Source organism: Phocoena sinus, chromosome 16 (genome assembly GCF_008692025.1).
Source record: "Phocoena sinus isolate mPhoSin1 chromosome 16, mPhoSin1.pri, whole genome shotgun sequence".
Taxonomy (NCBI): domain Eukaryota; kingdom Metazoa; phylum Chordata; class Mammalia; order Artiodactyla; family Phocoenidae; genus Phocoena; species Phocoena sinus.
Window position 1 is genome coordinate 58,804,089 of NC_045778.1, and position 15,603 is coordinate 58,819,691.

Below are 15,603 nucleotides of genomic sequence, written 5' to 3' on the forward strand. Positions count from 1 at the left end.
TGTGTGACTATTGTTCCTGGGAACCAAATGCCTATCCTGGCCTCAGGCCAGGCACTGGATAGAGGAGGAGGCCCAGCCAGCAAGTCTAGAGCAGTTTTAATGGAGGTGGAGGCTATACAAAGGGTAGGGCCCACTGAAGGAGGGAAAGCAAGGCCATGCTGCCCCCGGCCTGTGCATAGGGCCTCAGCATGGACACCCTTCCGCCACCTCTGGAAAGAGCGGGTGAGCCCTCATGGAAGAGGGAGGGAAAACCAGCTCAGCCCCAACTCCTGGCTTCTGTCTGAGCCAGGCCCCAGGGTGGAGGGCGATTGCTGGTGTCAGGGGTGGGGTGTCTCAGCAGAAATGTCAGGTCTCCCCCACACAAAAAAAAAAGCATCAAAAGTCTAGGGGCCCTGGCCCCTCCCGTCCCAGTCCCCTGTACGAAAAAGTGCAAAACATTATCACAAAAAGGGGGTCTCGGAGGGGCCCTTAGCCTAAGGCTCCTGAGGCCCGTGCCCTAGCCCTGCCCTGCCCTGCCCCGGACACCGCGTCCGGCGCGGTCAGGCCCTGGACCGAGGGGCCCTCCCAGGTGGCCCGAGGCCGGCCCGGGCTCAGGCAGGGCCCTGTCATGCAGGTGCCTGGTGGGCACCACCCGCCCCGCCCCACTCCCACCCTCAACTCAGGGCTTCCACCGCCCACTGCCTGCCCCTGCGCGAGACTCTGGGCCAGGACACTGAGCCCGGGGCTGGCTGGAGGTGTTGGGCTGCGAGGAGGGACTGGAGTGAGGAGGGGGGAGTCCGTCTTCCGTGCTCCCGGCTTGGGCCAGTGCTGCCTCTACCGCATCCAGCTCTTCACTGCCCGCCTTCAGCTTGACCCGAAGCAGCGCTGCATATGTGCCATAGCGAGATTTCTGAGGCAGAGGGGCAGGGATGAGCCTGCTGTCCGCCGTCTGCCCAGCCCACCCCCGTCTGGAGCAGGGAGGGAACGCCAAAGAAGGCTAGGAGATGCCACGTTCTTGCCTACCTCTGAAGCCCCAAAAGCCCCCAAGGACTGACTGCGACATGATCCCTGGGTAGTTTGGTGACCTTCTCTGGGTTCTCTCTAGACTGTCAACTGTAACAGCTAATGTTTCTTGAGCCTTTACCAGAGTTGGCAAAACTGAGCACGTAAGAGACATCATCTCCTTTTATTTCCCTAGTGGGGATGGAATGCTGTCCCTGTCCCACAGGAGAGGAAACTGCAGCTCAGAGGGATTAAGCAGTCTGCCCAGGGTCACTTAGCTAGTCCCACTCTTAGAGTCCATGCCATGAATCACTAGTCTGAGCCTCTGTATGGAGACACAGAGGTCCCACCGGTGGAGCAAGGAGCCACAGAGTTGCCCGGGCCGGGAGGCTCACCTCAAACTCCAGATAGGCCTCCTTCTGCCGCTGTTCCTCAGCCTCCTTGCCCCGGGCCTTCTTGCCCAGATGGGCAGCCCGGTGCTGCCGCAACTCACTTGCCATGGCCTTCAGCTTGGCCTCGTGGGTCCGCATCTGCTCCTCCTAGAGGCCGGGGGAGCATGGTCACTCTGGCAGAGACAGTGCCTTTGTGCAAGTTTTTAGAAAAGGTGCCCCATCCTTTGGATGAACAAAGCACCATGTATGGGTTAACCAACAGTATTTCAGCCTCTGCACGCCCCACTATGGCCCATGTCCTGGTGCACTGGACATCTACATGTATCATACACAGCGGCCTGGAGTGCAGTCGGCCTAGGCCTGCCTCCGTCCCGCTGGCACCAGGTGGACAGAGCTGGGGGTACCTGGGGGAGGCGGGTGGCAGCACTGGGCAGCAGAGGGCGGCTGAACTTCTTCTGAGAACTGACAGCAGCTGGGAAGGGGGGTGCGGAGAACATAGCAGCCACCACATTGATGCGAGTGATCCAGGACTGCATCTGCTCCAGGCTCCTGGGGAGACAGCACAGCCATCTGGGACCTGGGCCCAGGGTTCCATCCAGGGATGCCAGTCCTGGCCTGAGAAGCAATGAGGCAATCCAGGGACAAGGGATGGGAGCAAGCTGGGAGTGGAGTGAAGGGGTCTGGGATGGGCAGGAGGAGGGCACTCACGGAGCCTGGAAGAGGAAGACCCGCCAGTCAGCGGTGCGCAAGTAGAAGACGTGGGGCCTCTTGCTGTAGTCACTGGCACGCGTGGCCAGTGCGTGGTGGATGCTGATGGCGTTCTTCAGCTCAGCCTCCGACGGGGCCTCCCCAGGCTGGTACTCCTCCTGTGGGGTGCCCATCTCGTCCTGGCTGCAGTCCCAGCCCAGCTCGACCCACCCCTACTCCCTCCCCTGAGCCAGCTCAGCCCCAGCCCCTTGAGCTGGCCCCCGCACCTTCTGCAGGTAGAGGATCATGCCCTTGAGGATCCCGTGGAAGTTCTTCCAGCCCCGCTTGCCCCGAGGTGCTGGGGGGAAGGAAGACAAGTCAGGGGGGCCTGAGACAGGCCCACTCCCATCCATCCCCCAGGGCTCCCCACCTGGCCACGTACTCTTCCTGCAGTCAGGGTCTGCGTGCACCTTTCGCACCAAGGCCCCGTGCTTGTAGACTGTGGCCCCGGGCTCGGGAGTCAGGTCCAGGAAAGGGCTGGAGCCGCTGCCACTGCCCCCGCTGACTCTCTTGATGACCTTGGGGTTGGGGTCGGCCAACTCAGACAGAGAGCGCCTCAGCTCCTCCTCGTCTCTGCAGGTGTGATCACCTCAGAGGGGGCTGGCCGTGTAGCCACGACCCCCCCTTCAGGCCCGGCCTCTGCCACCCAGGAACGCTCCTCCAGTGTCTGTGAAGAAGGGGCTGGGGGGACTGCCCCTCTCATAGGGCGTGGCTCCCCTCAGCCTGAGGCTCCTGGAGCCACATTTCCGGCCTCAGACCGGGTTGCACCAGGGTGTAGCTGTACCTCCCCACTCAGATCAGGGGTCCTCGAGGCAGCATGTCTCTGCCCCCAGATTAGAGTTCCCAAGGGTAGGGCCACGTCTGTCCCTTCCTCCCCTCACGTGTACGCAGCCCCATCCTCTCCATTTCTGCACACACACACACACACACACACCCCTCACTCCCTTCTCCACCGGAGCAGACACATGTCTGAATCAGCCTCTCAACCACACCCAGCACCAGGCTTTACTCGTAGCTTGTTGGCTAAATGGTGGCAGAAGGAGCTTCCTACTACCTCCTGGTCTGCAGGCTCTGTCAGCTATCAGCTAAAAAATCTGATTCTATTTTGTCACTCCCTCATCAAGAACCTGCAGTAGCTCCCCACTGCCTTCCACCTGGAGCCTACACTACATCCTCACCAACACTGTCTCTCTCCTGCCACTCTCCATTCCAGCTAGCCTGCCTCCTCTTGGTCTCCTCACCCCACACTCGTTTCAGCCACCACACATTGGCCTCCCAAATGCCAACTTCCCTCCTTCTCTCCCCAAACAATGCTTCCTCTCCGTCAAGGCTTGCCCCGAGACCAATGCTCACAGAAGCTTTCCCTGATCCCCCCTGTACCCCAGTCCTGAGCTTTGCCTCCTCTGAGGTCTTCTCTCCTGCAGACTGGGAGCTCCCAGCTAAACTGAGCAGTGACTGGACTCTCAGCAGATATCAGCAAGTAGGAGTGATCTATTGACTGTTTAGATGAGGGCTCTACCTCAGACTGGGGGACTCGACTAAAACTAGACCTCCTCCCTCAGACTAGACTCTTCCAAGACTTAACTGAGTCTTTCTGTTTCCACTGGGGCTGCCAAGAGTAGACAATTCTGTGACACTCTGGCTCCCTAGGACCCAGGAGGAGGCTCTCCCTCTACTGGTCGGGGGCCCTACTTCCAGAGACTTCTACTTTCCCACTTGGGTGCCAAGAGACCTCCCCCCATTTGTTTCAGCACCCTCATCCCAGGCCAGCTGACAATGGCCACCCACCCCAACCCAGCTTGTCATAACAACCCAGCTAGAGACAAGACACAGAACCCCACGTCCAGGCGGGCACCTCCAAAAAAGGAAGTGAGGCAGCCTCTCGTGCTCTCACCCGCCTCCCCGGCTCCACAGCCCCAGGATTCACTCAGCCCATCTCAGTGCTCTGGACCTCTCCAGGCAGCCCCTTCCCGACATCCCATCCCAGCCCCTCACATGCCCCAGGACTCACATGGCCCACTGCAACTTTTCATTCTTAATGGAGCTGTACAAGGCCTGCAGAGGGAGGAACAAACCAAGGGGGTGGGGGTCAATCCTGGGGGGGAGGTGCACCAATGCCAGAGCTCAGAGCCCTCCCTCCAAGTTTGGGGGAGGAGACAGAACTGGGGGTGGGGATGGGCAGTAGGGTGTAATGACTGACAGGCTCTAGAACAAGGTACTAGGACCCAGGCCCAGGTTTGCCACTTGAGCTGCATGACTCTGGACAAGTCTCCATGGGAAGAACAAACGTAGCACCACGTGGTCGTTTTATTTTTTTTTTGGCCACGCCACGCAGCATGCAGGATCTCAGGTCCCTGACCAGGGATAGAACCCGCACCCCTGCACTGGGAGCTCTTAACCACTGGACGGCCAGGGAAGTCCAAGTACCACGTGTTTACCATAGGGCAAGCAACTAACACAGGACATCCTGGCGTACGGTTTATGTGCAATAAGTAGCAACTGCTCTTATCTTTGCTGCTGTTGTTATTGTTAAGAGTCATCCTATTCAGAACCTGGGTGGGGGAAGCACAGCCCTAGAAGGAATGGAAAAGCGCAGCCTAAGAAGCTCTCCTTTCCCCAACCATGCGTTTTGGCCTATTTCGACAGGATAAACCCACACAGGGCATATGGGGAAACTGAGGCCCAGGAACAGGACTCTCCCTGTCACCTCCCTCCTTGGCTAACAGAGAACACACTCCCATGGCTCCCAGCCCCAGTGCAAGCTGAGATCTTCGCCCAACCCAGAGAGCCCCAGCAAGCCAAATGCCGGAGTGGTCCAGCCCCCTGCCCAGGCACATACTTCATGTTCCGGCAGAGTGGACACTAGTCTAAAAGACAATAGTTTTAGCTTCCAAACCCTGCACACTCCAAACTCCCTGTGAATTCCCGAGTCACTTGCCTCTGTACAGTTGGCCTGGGGGACCTGCAGGGGCCTTGGGGTAGTCGGAGGAGAGGATGGGTTCCAGTAGTGGCATAGGGGACCCCTCTTCTTGGGAGTAGCCTGCAACGTGGGTTCACACCAGTGGCTCCCACTGTGGGGGCGCTTCCACCAGCCTGTCCGTGAGTGGGTGTGTCCCCAGCACATGCGGCTAAGCGTGTGGCGTGTGATGCCTGCGTGCGAGGAGTTGGATGCAGTGGTGACGTCGGCACCTTCTCCAAGATGGGACACAGCCCCCCACTGCCCACACAACACGGTCTCTGACTCTTTCACTGTCCACTGCTATACCCAACCACAAGGCTTGCCAAGCACCCCCCCACATGGGCACACCCTGGCCGGGGGCAGGTACACCACGACCTCCACCCCACAGCACAACCCAGTCAGTCAGGTGCATACTCAGCCCTCCCAGCACCACCCCGACCAAACTCAGCAAGGCGCAGACGCTAAGCCCTCACACTCCAACTCTCGGGCCAGGACGTGAAGTGGCCACCGAAAGCCAACCTGCGGTCCTTGTCTCCACCCCTGCAGTTCATCCCCTGCCCCTCTCGGCACTTCCTTTGGCCCACAACGTCTTCCTTCGAAAATTCCTAAACCCCACAGGTGAGCTCCGTCTCATGCTCTCATCTAGAAGGTCCAAAGACCCTTTGGTCTGCGATCCCCAACTTGATCCGAGGGTCTCTGCCCTACCCCCACCCCATGCCCACCCCTGGCTACCCGTGGGCTCTGTCCGTGTCGGGCTCCCCCCTAGGCTTGCGATGCCTTCGGCGCCTCCCTCAAGCCGCCCCCTCAGTCGCGTGCCGCCCTCAGCAACCCCCTCGGTCGTCCCCCAGCCTGGCGTGGGCCGCGGCCCCACCGCCCTCACCGCCTTTTTCTTCTTGCGGCTCTGCAGGCGGCTGACCACCAGGTCGGTGTAGAGCACGGGCTTGAGACTGCGCGAGCGCTGCGGCCAGCCGTAGCACAGGGTCTCCGCGCCGCGGTGGGTGCGCCCGTAGCGCACGGAGCACAGCGAGCGCGAGCGCAGCCGCCCGGCGCTGCTGTGGATGCTGTTGACACCGATCATGCTGGCCCGGCCGGCGCGCCGCGGCCCCCGGCCATGCCGCCGTCCGGCCTCGGCCGCGGACGACCCGGACGGCCCGCGGACGGCTCCCCCGACAGCCGGCGCGAGCAGCCCGGCCCGGCCCGGCCCGAGCCCGGCCCGGCTCCCACCGACGCACGGAGCGCTCGGCGGCGACGGCGGCGGCGGCGGCGACGCTGTCTGCTCTGCAGCTCGGCGAGAGCGGGTGGGGGGGTGGGCGCCGACGGAGAGGGGAGGGCGAGGGCGAGGGGCGGGGACGGCGCAAAATGGAGGCGTCCGACCGACAGGAGGGCCAGCCGCGCGCCGTCACGCGGGAGGCGCCTGGGAGGGCCGGTGGGGGGGCGGCGCGGTGGCCTTTTCTAGGGGTGCTGGGAGGTTAGGGCTGTGAGATGGGCTGTCCCTGTAGGGTCTGGAGCGCTCTCCTGTCTCGTCTGGGTGCGGTGGTGAGGAGAAAGGTCGGAACGCCTCCTGGCGGCCCTTTTTTACAGAGCCAGGAGGGGCCACGAGGCTAGAGACAGCGGCGCGGGATGGAGACAGCCGTGGAATTACCCAGCTCACCGACCCGCAGATACTTCAAATGCCCGAGTATATAATCACCTTCAAACACCCCACTTTACATACACCCCAACTAACCAGATGCACCAATACACATTCACCTCAACTCACAGACACTACAAATTCAGAGGTACACCTCAAATTTTACAGTCATTAACTCACAGACATACACCCCCTACTCATGGACACCTGTCATAAACCAGATAGTCAATTCGTAGATATACACCCCAACACACACAAACACCCAACCTACATCCCAACACACTCTAAATCATAAGCCCTAAAGCACAAACACACTGCAAGTCAAAGCCCTATGATTCACAGACCCTAAATCACATATACAAGTCAGCATACACCCCAACTCACTGACGCCCCCCCAGCTCACAGTGGACGGCCCCACTCAAGATACGTTCCCAAACTCAGAAGCTCAACATACCCCACGTTCACAGACACGCCCCAGGACACTCCAGTGCTGTCACATGTATGCGGTGGCCGGGAGACCCCTTTGACAACTCTGGGGGTTTCAAGGGAGTGCAGGCCTTCTCAGATAAAACGCCACCCGATCTGGAAGAGGACTGAAGCCAAGGACCAGGCCACCCCCCTCCTCCTCCCATCCTACCCGCTCCAGTGTAGCTAACCCCTCAGGACCTGGCGCCTGGGCGCGGGGCCTGCCCACTAAGGAGCCAGAAGCGCAGTGTGTAGTCCCAGCTTGGTGCTAACTGGCTTCAGGACCCCGGAAAGCCTTTGTCCCTCTCAGGGCCCCCAACTCCGGGTCCCTCCAGTGCAGCGGTACGAGAGAGGCCTTTGTGGCCGTACACCGTGAGGCGGGGGCTGGGCGCGGGGAGGGAAGTGGTGTACCTATGCGCGCCCCACCGCCCTTGCAGAGACCCCCCCACACACACCCCACCCCTTTCCTCAGTGAACACTTAAGGAGGGGCGCTAACGAAGCCAAAATACAGGGTCCAGGGCCTGCTGGTCACGTGTTTTCGAGAACTGTTTTCCCCGCCCTCCCCCGCTGCGCGCTGGGACTGCGAGTGCGCATGTTCCGGGAAAGCCAGTCTTGTGGGGGCTGGGGGAGGGGGCGGTCCCCAGGCTGAGTCACTAGAGCTCAGGCTTCCACAGCGGGAACTGGGTGGTGGCAGGCCCCTCCCCGCCCCTCCCTCGGAGGCCTGCTGATAGGTCCCCTGTCCCTCCCCTCCAACGACCTCTGCCCCGCCCCGCCCCACCCCCCACCTTGAGCAGCTCTCTGGGGAAGTCGCCGCCTTCGTTGAGGCCCTCCAGGTTACCAATGAAGTCTCCGCAGGTCATGCGCTTCCCGATGTTCTAATGGAGGGCACAGAGGCCTCTGAGCTTGGGGAGTCCTTCGCCTCCCAGGCCTTGAGGGCCTGGACGGGGTGCTCCGGGCTCCCTCCCGCCAGCCCCCCTACTCACGTGGCCGTGGAGATCCGTATTGAGTAGCATGAGGGCGCAGGTCAGCGTGTGCGCACCGTCTAGGAGCGAATTGACATTCAGCCTTGGCCACCTCGCAGGGACTTTTACACATCTATCTTCCTCAATCTTCCAGTTCATCCCCTGCCCCCTTTCAGGAACCCCTTTGGCTCACAACCACACTTTTGTAAGTCCCCGACCCCATTAGCAAACCCCTCCAGAGCAAAGACCTCTCTCTTCCAGTAAATCCCTCAGATGGGACCTCTCCCTCTTCTTAGGTCACCCTACCTAACTCCCTAAGGTTCTGGGGGCAGCCCACTGCTTGCCCCCAACACCAACATGCCTCTGTGTCTATGCAAGCCATTGGGCCCCACACAGTTATGCAGACCAAATAGAATCCCTGCTCAGGCCAAGCACTGTCTTGCACATGTATGCAAACAATGACATGCAAACACACCTGCCACGTGCCTCTTCACAACACACACTAGACCCTACCTAGCACTATACCTGCCCACATGCACAGTTCCACATCTGTACAGCCGTGCCAGTACTGTCTGCATACATGCATGCTTGCATGCCTGCAAGCTCATGCATTCGGGTACTTCTGCACACACACTCATGCTGCTTTGCACAGATGTGCCCATCTGCCTCAGTGACCAGCCAGGAATGCCCTGCCCCGGGCCTCCTCACCCTCTGAGGACAGGGCTCCAGGATTGCACTGGAAGTATCTCTGGGAGAAGTGGGCCAGCACGCGCTCCCGTTCCTGGGTCTCACCCATTAAGGCCAGCTCCTTCAGAAACACCCTGGGGAGGTGGGAAGAGGGGACATGTCACCTCTACCCAAGGTCCCCTTACCAGGCAGCCCTGGCTCTTGGCCATGCCCAGACAGCTTGGGAAAGGGTGACTTCAGGGCAGTTTAGGGGAGTCACGGGGCTCAGAGGAGGCATAACTGAGGCCCTGCACACCAGGCCTGGAGAGTAGGCGCTGCCCTCAAAGGGCTGGACACCCACCTGAGAGCTTGGTCCAGAGTCATGCCCGTGAAGACAAAGAACTTCAGGTACTCTCCAGCCACAAGTTTGCTGAAGTCGTTGCTGTGGGCAGGGCAGAGAGACAGGTGGAGTCTCAAGGGGAAGTGTCAAGGGGCCAGGTGGGGTTTACCTAGAGACCTGGGGGTATTAGATACAGGGGATGTGGAGGTGCTGCCCACAGGATGCATTCCTTCTCCCCCAATTCTCAATCCCAGCCCAGTGCCTTTACTTCTTGCCCAGGTGCCGGGCCACATCCGCCTTCCTGAAGCCGTCTAGTCGGTACAGCCTCTTAGCTAGGCGCTGCGCAGCCTCCAGGTCTGCTTTCTGCCCATTAGACAAGGTGTCTGTGCTTCCCAGGGCCAGCCGCTCTGTGCTGTCCAGCTCTGAGTCCGAATCAGACACGAGCTGGCTCAGGGGTGGTTCACTGCCAGGGTAGAACACCAGCTCAGAGGTGGGGCAAGCCCTCAGGGGCCATCCAGATCCTTCCTCTGCCTCCAGACCCAGTAGACAGAGAAGGGAAGATTGGGACATGGGGAAGGCATTTTTCTTTTCTCCAGAGAAGGAAATTCCTTCCTTCAGCCTACTCCATCATTACCACCTCTCTGTGGAAGTCCCGCCTCAAATCTAACCCACATCCATGTTGCTGCTTTGGGAGTTCTGGCTGCTTTCCCCAAAGCTCCCTAAGTTTGCTATTAGACATAGATTCCCCATTCCCACACTGGACCTACTCAGGACAGAGTCTTCTGTGTCTGAGACTATGGGCAAAGATAGGATAGATGGACTGCTAGGGAGGAACAGTGGAGGGTCAGACAAAGATGTGAGGACAGCAGGGACACTTTCCTGCTCCTATGTCTTTCCTCTTCCTGCCTTTTAGGGAGAGGAGCCTCCTCCAGTCCTTCTCTTATACCCTCAAAGAAGTAGGCTCTGGGGTAGAGGGTATTGGGGGTCAGAGTGAATTCCTCATCCCCTGTCTCCTTCTGCCTTCCTTTCCCACCCCAGCTGCTCTACTCACAAAGCCACCTGTCACCCCAGAGACAGAGGCCGGAAACTCCTAGTTGCTAGGCAACCCTGTCTCTCTGGCCACCCCCTCCTGTTGCCATGGCTTCAGTGACTGAGAGGGTAGCTGGCAGAGGGGAGAGCAGAAAGGTTAGACTGGTGAAAGGACTTCCTGGAGAAGGGTGAGAGACTCTAGATTGGAGGGGGGAGGTGACATGGGAGGGAAGCAAAAGGAGAAGCTGGTGGCTGCATCTTTGGGAGAAACCTCCAGGCTGACTGAGGGTAAGATCAGAAGAATTCTAAGCAGGTTAGGGCTCTGTCTGGGGAGGGAAGGGCCCTTCTAGAGAAAGAGGAGGGTGTCCTCTAGGGACCCTTCAATCCTAAACCATGGTTTCGCAAGTCACTGGATCTGAGACCAAGGCGGCAGCTGTGAGGGGCTCCCACTCACAGCCAATGGAAGTAGTCCTCCAAATGAGAAAACACATCTGTATCCCCTAACCACTCCTATCAGGGGTCAAGAATATAAACTACATCTTCACACTCAGGCTCTGTCCCTTAGAGCAACTGTTCCTGGGGCCCTGGGGCCCTGGGGCCTCAAGTCTGAGGACCCAAAGGAATCACTCACCTGCCCAGGGGAGCTGCCCCCAGCCCGTAGCTGTCTTCTGAGTGGCAGGGACTAGGGGGCTCCCTCCTTGGGGCCTGCTTGGCCTCTGCCTCCTCTTCCTCCCCTCTCTGTGTCCAAGGCCCATCAGCAGCAGAGCTGGTACCAGAATCCGGTTCGAGAGGGGCAAGTGGGGCAGAAGCAGGTGGGTCAGGCCTGGGGGCAGGGGGCTGGGGAGGCAGCTCAAAGGTGAAGAAGGGGCTCTGGGTTGGGCCAGGTGAGGCCAGGGCCTCCAGCGAGGCGAGGCTGGTGTAGGAGGTGCCCTTGGCCCGGTGTGACTCCAAGATGGCTTCAAACACACAACTGAAAGAGTCGGGCCCATCAGCCAAGGGGCTGGTCCCAGGTAGAAAGGGCAGAGGCGACTTGAGAGGCCCGGAGTGAGGCATTCGGGTGCCTGGCCTGCAGGGGTGGGGAGAAGAATCTCTGATCAGGGGCCTACAGGACAGCTCTCAGGTAGCATTTCATTGAACTTTCATACCGACTCTATGAAGGGGATTATCATCCCCTTTCCACAGGCTCCCAGCCCCCGAAAAGAGCCACCCGAGTATGGGGTCCCCACCACAGGTTTGCCAAGCTATTTAGTGACCCTGGAGCACCCCAGCCCTACCCATACCCAACACCCAATCCCCTTTCTCTCTCACTCCCTGTTAATCTCCCTTTCTCCTCCTTCTCCCTGATCCTCTCTCCTCCTGCCATCCCATTTCTATTTCTGGCAACATCTTAGGAAAAGAAGATGAGGATCCAGGCTGAAATGGGGTGTGAGACAGAGAGGAAGGCCCCTACACTCCACGTTCTCCTGCCGGGATCCAGGATCTAGCCTGATGCTCCCGTGCCCCCAGGCTTGATTCTGACCTCGGCCTGTCACTCTGCCCCTGGCCCTCATTAGAACCCCTTTCCTCCTCTACCCTGGCTGCCCCTACCCTCCTGGGCTCTTGATGATGGTCCCCATACCCCCCCACCCCCCGCACCCTGCCAGGCCTCAGGCCTCTGTCCGGAATCCCGAGTGCTACAGCGCCCTGTCAGCACACCGCTTTGTCCTGACAGTCCTGGCCCCACCCTTGTCTCTATTCCCATCCCTTTGAGCCCACCTCTGGCTCTGGGCCAGTGGGAAGGAGCAAGCCACTTTCCTCTCCCACTCCCCCACTCACCGGGCCCCTTCTGAGGCCTCAAACACCTCGTCGTCCACATCCTCTTCCCCACCTGCCTCATCCTCATCCTCATTGCCACTGCCCAGGCTGGAACGAGGGCCAAGGCATGGGCCGGGACGTGGGGCAGGTGGGCGGGCAGTGCCAGGCGGGCCCTCAGAGCTGGGCTGACTCTCGATGGCCGAGTCAGCCTCCTCCCGCTCAGCCAGCACCTCATCGATGTCGGTCTCGCGGTAGCACCTCAGGGGCACTGTGTCCAGGTCCGTCTCGGAGTACTTGGCTGCTCGCCCCACAGCCACCCCAGAGCCCTGCCCTGAGCCCACCCCAGGTGGAGATGGGGGGGCCTGCTCTGGGGGCTTAGCACCTGCAGTGTGCACAGGCATCCTGGTCAGGAGGTTATTCAGGTCAGCTCCCTGTCCTGATTCTGTTCTCAGAAGGAACTCTCCCCCACGGCCTCAAACTGGCAGGAAGTTCTTTCACTGTCTAGCCGCCATTCCTCCTGCTACAAACTCAGCTTTTTCCTGGTGCCAGTGGAGCTCATTTCAAATCAAGTTCTTATCAAACAGCTTTGAGGGGCCTGAGGGAGACCAGCCTCTTTTCTACTCCAAGGAATGACCCTTGACATCCTGCCATCCCCTCCCTCCACTACCCAGCTTCCTCCAAGTGCCCAACCTAGCTGCCATCCCCCAACCCCCTATCATAACACAGATGGATAGACTGAGGCCTAGAGAGGCATTAGCTGACTCAGAAGCCCAGGAAAGAATAGGGGGAGGTTTAAAGGAAGGCTCCCTAGCCCGCCATGGCTGCTGTGGAAAAGGCCCTGTCCTGTTCCCCTTGCCTCAGTCCCAGGCCTTACCTGAGCTGGGGGAGTCCAAAGAGCCATAGAAGAATTCCCATTTGGCTCGAGCGATTCTCTGGGCATGAGAGGAGACTTCTCTGGGTGAGGACCAGGTGTCCCCCTAAGCCAAGGAGGGAGACATAGACACAGGCACCCAGAGATAAAGCCAGACACACAAAGACACAAGAACATGGGACAGAAACACAGAACGAAAAACATACAGGGACAGAGGTGCAGAGACATAAGGACAAACAAAGAGGGCAAGAAAGAGGCAGATTTAGCACAGATTGAAGGATTCAGAGTGAACAGCTGATAGGCCCAAGACCACCAAGAAGACAAGCCTTGGCCTTTGCTGGGTCTCTGGGGTTCCAGGGAGCCCAAGGGAGATCACATACCTGGTTAAGGAGTCCAGTGTCAGCAGGTCCTCGGAATAATGTGGCCAGGTGCTCAGAGGGTCCCCCCAGCCCATTGGGGAGAGAGGAGTAAAGGCCGTCTGCTCCAACCTGAGGTTGAGCTGGTGGCCCGTGTAAAAGGCCCTGGCTGCCAGGCAGAGCTGAGCCTCCTCCAGCTGGGAGTGGGTCTGATGTGGATGCTTCTAGCCGCAACTTTCGGTTGGAGCCAGGACCAAGGGCTGGGGTGGGACTGGGAGGAGAGACCCCACCCAGGTCCCAGCTCCGACTCAAGCCTCCAGGAGCAGGTAGACCATTCAGTGGCCTCACGCTGGCCTTCTCCACAAAGCGGAATATGACCACAGAGCTCCGGGCCCCTGGTGGGGGCTTCCCAGTGGGTGAAGAGGGTGCCCAGGGTGAGGGAGCAACACGGGGTGAAGGGGGGCCACGCAGGGGTGTACAGGGTGCTGTCACACGTCCAAGTTCCCGGCCTTGGGGACTTGGACCTGCCACCCGCCGTAGTAGGGAGCCTGTGCTACCATACATGCTGGCGGGGGGGCTCTGGGGCACTGGGCCTTCGGGGAGCCAGCGGCGTGGGCATCGTGGCGGGGAGATGGCACAGTCGCCTTCCGAGCAGAAGCGCATGGCACCCTGGGCCATGCTGGGGCCGGGGGTCAGGCTGGGGGGGCAGGGATGGCCAGGCCAGGTGGGGAGTGAGGGCGCAGCATACTCTTCAGACAGGCCTGCAAGAGAGGAAAGGGAGGAGGGGGTGAACTGCCAGGGAGTCGGGTGGACAGGAGAGCAGAGACAGGGAAGGGAAAGCTGGCTGGGGTCACTGAGCACCAGGGGTCTAGCCCATGCCGGGAATATGGCATCGTTGATCCCACCCCTGGGGGTGGTGATCAGTCTTCCTGCTGGGGCTACTTCCATGGAGGCCTGAAGAGAAAAGAATTGTACCCCCAATGGGCCCCTGGCTCCTCTCCTTTCTGCCTGGGGGCTCTAAGCACCACCCTGGGAGGAGAGAGGAAGGTATTTCAGAAGTTGAATGAGCCCAGAGTTCCTGTGGCATTTTGGAACTACTTCTGGTGGGGGAGGGGGAAGACTGCTACCCCACCCTCAGGACCAGAAGTATCAGCCAGCCATCATCATCGTCCAGCCATGGACCTTCCACAGTCTCTCTATAGAAGCCCCTCACTCAGGGGGAGAGAACTCAGGCCTCCTGGAAGGAGAGGGAGGAAGAATGGGGGTGGTATATAGGGACATGAGGGGCTGAGAGGCATAGGTGAAAGGGAAGAGAAAGGCCTGAACAGAGGCTCCTCCTCTACTACATACATGCTGAATGGGAAAGGGACATTCTTGTTCTCCATACAGGTACACATACTCATGCACACACACACATAAGGACAAATAATATCAGTACACAGCTAACACATTCATAGACAACACCCTCCAGCACACACAGACACAGGCACACACACACATTGCTCAAAGACACACCCTCATACACTCTCACAGTCATAACAAATATGTGTGTAATGGAAAGGCACATGCTTGTTTTACACACACACTGCAATCAAACAGGAACACACAAAGAGATACCCAAATATACACACAGGCCCTCATTCTCCAAGGCACATAGAGACACAGGCATATCAGACACTCACAGACACTTACTGGTCACAGTCACACACATACAGATGCATCCTCACACACATCCGTAAACAGGGACATACACCCTCTCCCCCAACCCCCACTAGTCACTGGTCTCTGGCGGGGGGGGGCAGCGTGAAGGCTGAACCAGACCCTCTCCCCATCTCTCCCCCCACCCTCTAGGCGTATGACAGATCTTGTCCAACCCAGGAAGGACCATAAAGGGGTAAAAGGTCCCCTGGTGGCAATGCAGGGTAGGGGCAAGGGTCAGGAGCAGCAACCCTGCCAGGCAGGTTTCTGAAGCTCAATCGGGGCCCAGCGCACCCCCAGTGCAGCCCTGGACTCGAGCCGCCTCAGTACTCACCGCTGCTCGCCTGGAGCTGGGGCCGAGGAGAGGCAGGGGAGAGGCTGGGCCCAGCTCAGCTGTGAAGGCAGCGCGACTCCCGCTTGCTCCCGCTTGCTCCAGGCCCGCCCGCCTCTCAGTCCCACCTTCCCCCCTACGCGCGGTTCAGAGCTAATCCTCCCCCCCACCCCGCCCTTTCCCGGGGCCCTGAGCCCCGGAGGCTGGCCCCCCTTCTCGACGCTAGGTCCCCGCTGGGCAATCCCGCCAACCTGAGACCCGCCCCTGAGGAGGGGGAGGACGTATGGAACCTCTGGTTTGTTCTTCAGACCCTCACATGACCCACCCCAATCGTGTCCACGTCCCTCTCGTCCACCACCCCGAGCCGCACGCAGGACCCAG

The 15,603-nt window shown here is 59.6% G+C and overlaps 1 protein-coding gene across 2 annotated transcripts; it reads right to left on the bottom strand.

Annotated features, from left to right (window-relative positions):
• Nucleotides 1-79: 79 nt before the first annotated feature.
• PSD (pleckstrin and Sec7 domain containing) lies at nucleotides 80-13,948 on the bottom strand. 2 transcript variants are annotated; one of them, XM_032608852.1, is made up of 17 exons: nucleotides 13,218-13,871; nucleotides 12,841-12,943; nucleotides 11,988-12,348; nucleotides 10,804-11,238; nucleotides 9,412-9,606; nucleotides 9,165-9,245; nucleotides 8,846-8,958; nucleotides 8,159-8,217; nucleotides 7,961-8,050; nucleotides 5,059-5,160; nucleotides 4,132-4,175; nucleotides 2,503-2,693; nucleotides 2,348-2,418; nucleotides 2,082-2,239; nucleotides 1,778-1,922; nucleotides 1,377-1,520; nucleotides 80-889 (listed from the first exon to the last, which is right to left on the bottom strand). In XM_032608852.1, the coding sequence occupies exons 1-17, from the start codon at nucleotides 13,869-13,871 to the stop codon at nucleotides 659-661; spliced, it is 3,177 nt and encodes a 1,058-aa protein (XP_032464743.1). In that variant the 3' UTR covers nucleotides 80-658. The 2 variants fall into 2 exon arrangements, with proteins under 2 accessions (XP_032464743.1, XP_032464744.1); XM_032608853.1 differs by lacking the exon at nucleotides 5,059-5,160 and having other exon boundaries at nucleotides 13,218-13,948.
• Between the last annotated feature and the right edge of the window lie 1,655 nt (nucleotides 13,949-15,603).

Bases quoted from the DNA above. Each gene is read 5' to 3' on its own strand.
- PSD (XM_032608852.1), bottom strand. From the start codon at position 13,871: ATGGCCCAGGGTGCCATGCGCTTCTGCTCGGAAGGCGACTGTGCCATC. The intron at 2,419-2,502 runs GTACGTGGCCAG...CCTTCCCCCCAG, and splicing joins AGACCCTGACTGCAGGAAGA to CACCTCGGGGCAAGCGGGGC. The intron at 1,923-2,081 runs GTGAGTGCCCTC...CTGTCTCCCCAG, and splicing joins GTCTTCCTCTTCCAGGCTCC to GAGCCTGGAGCAGATGCAGT.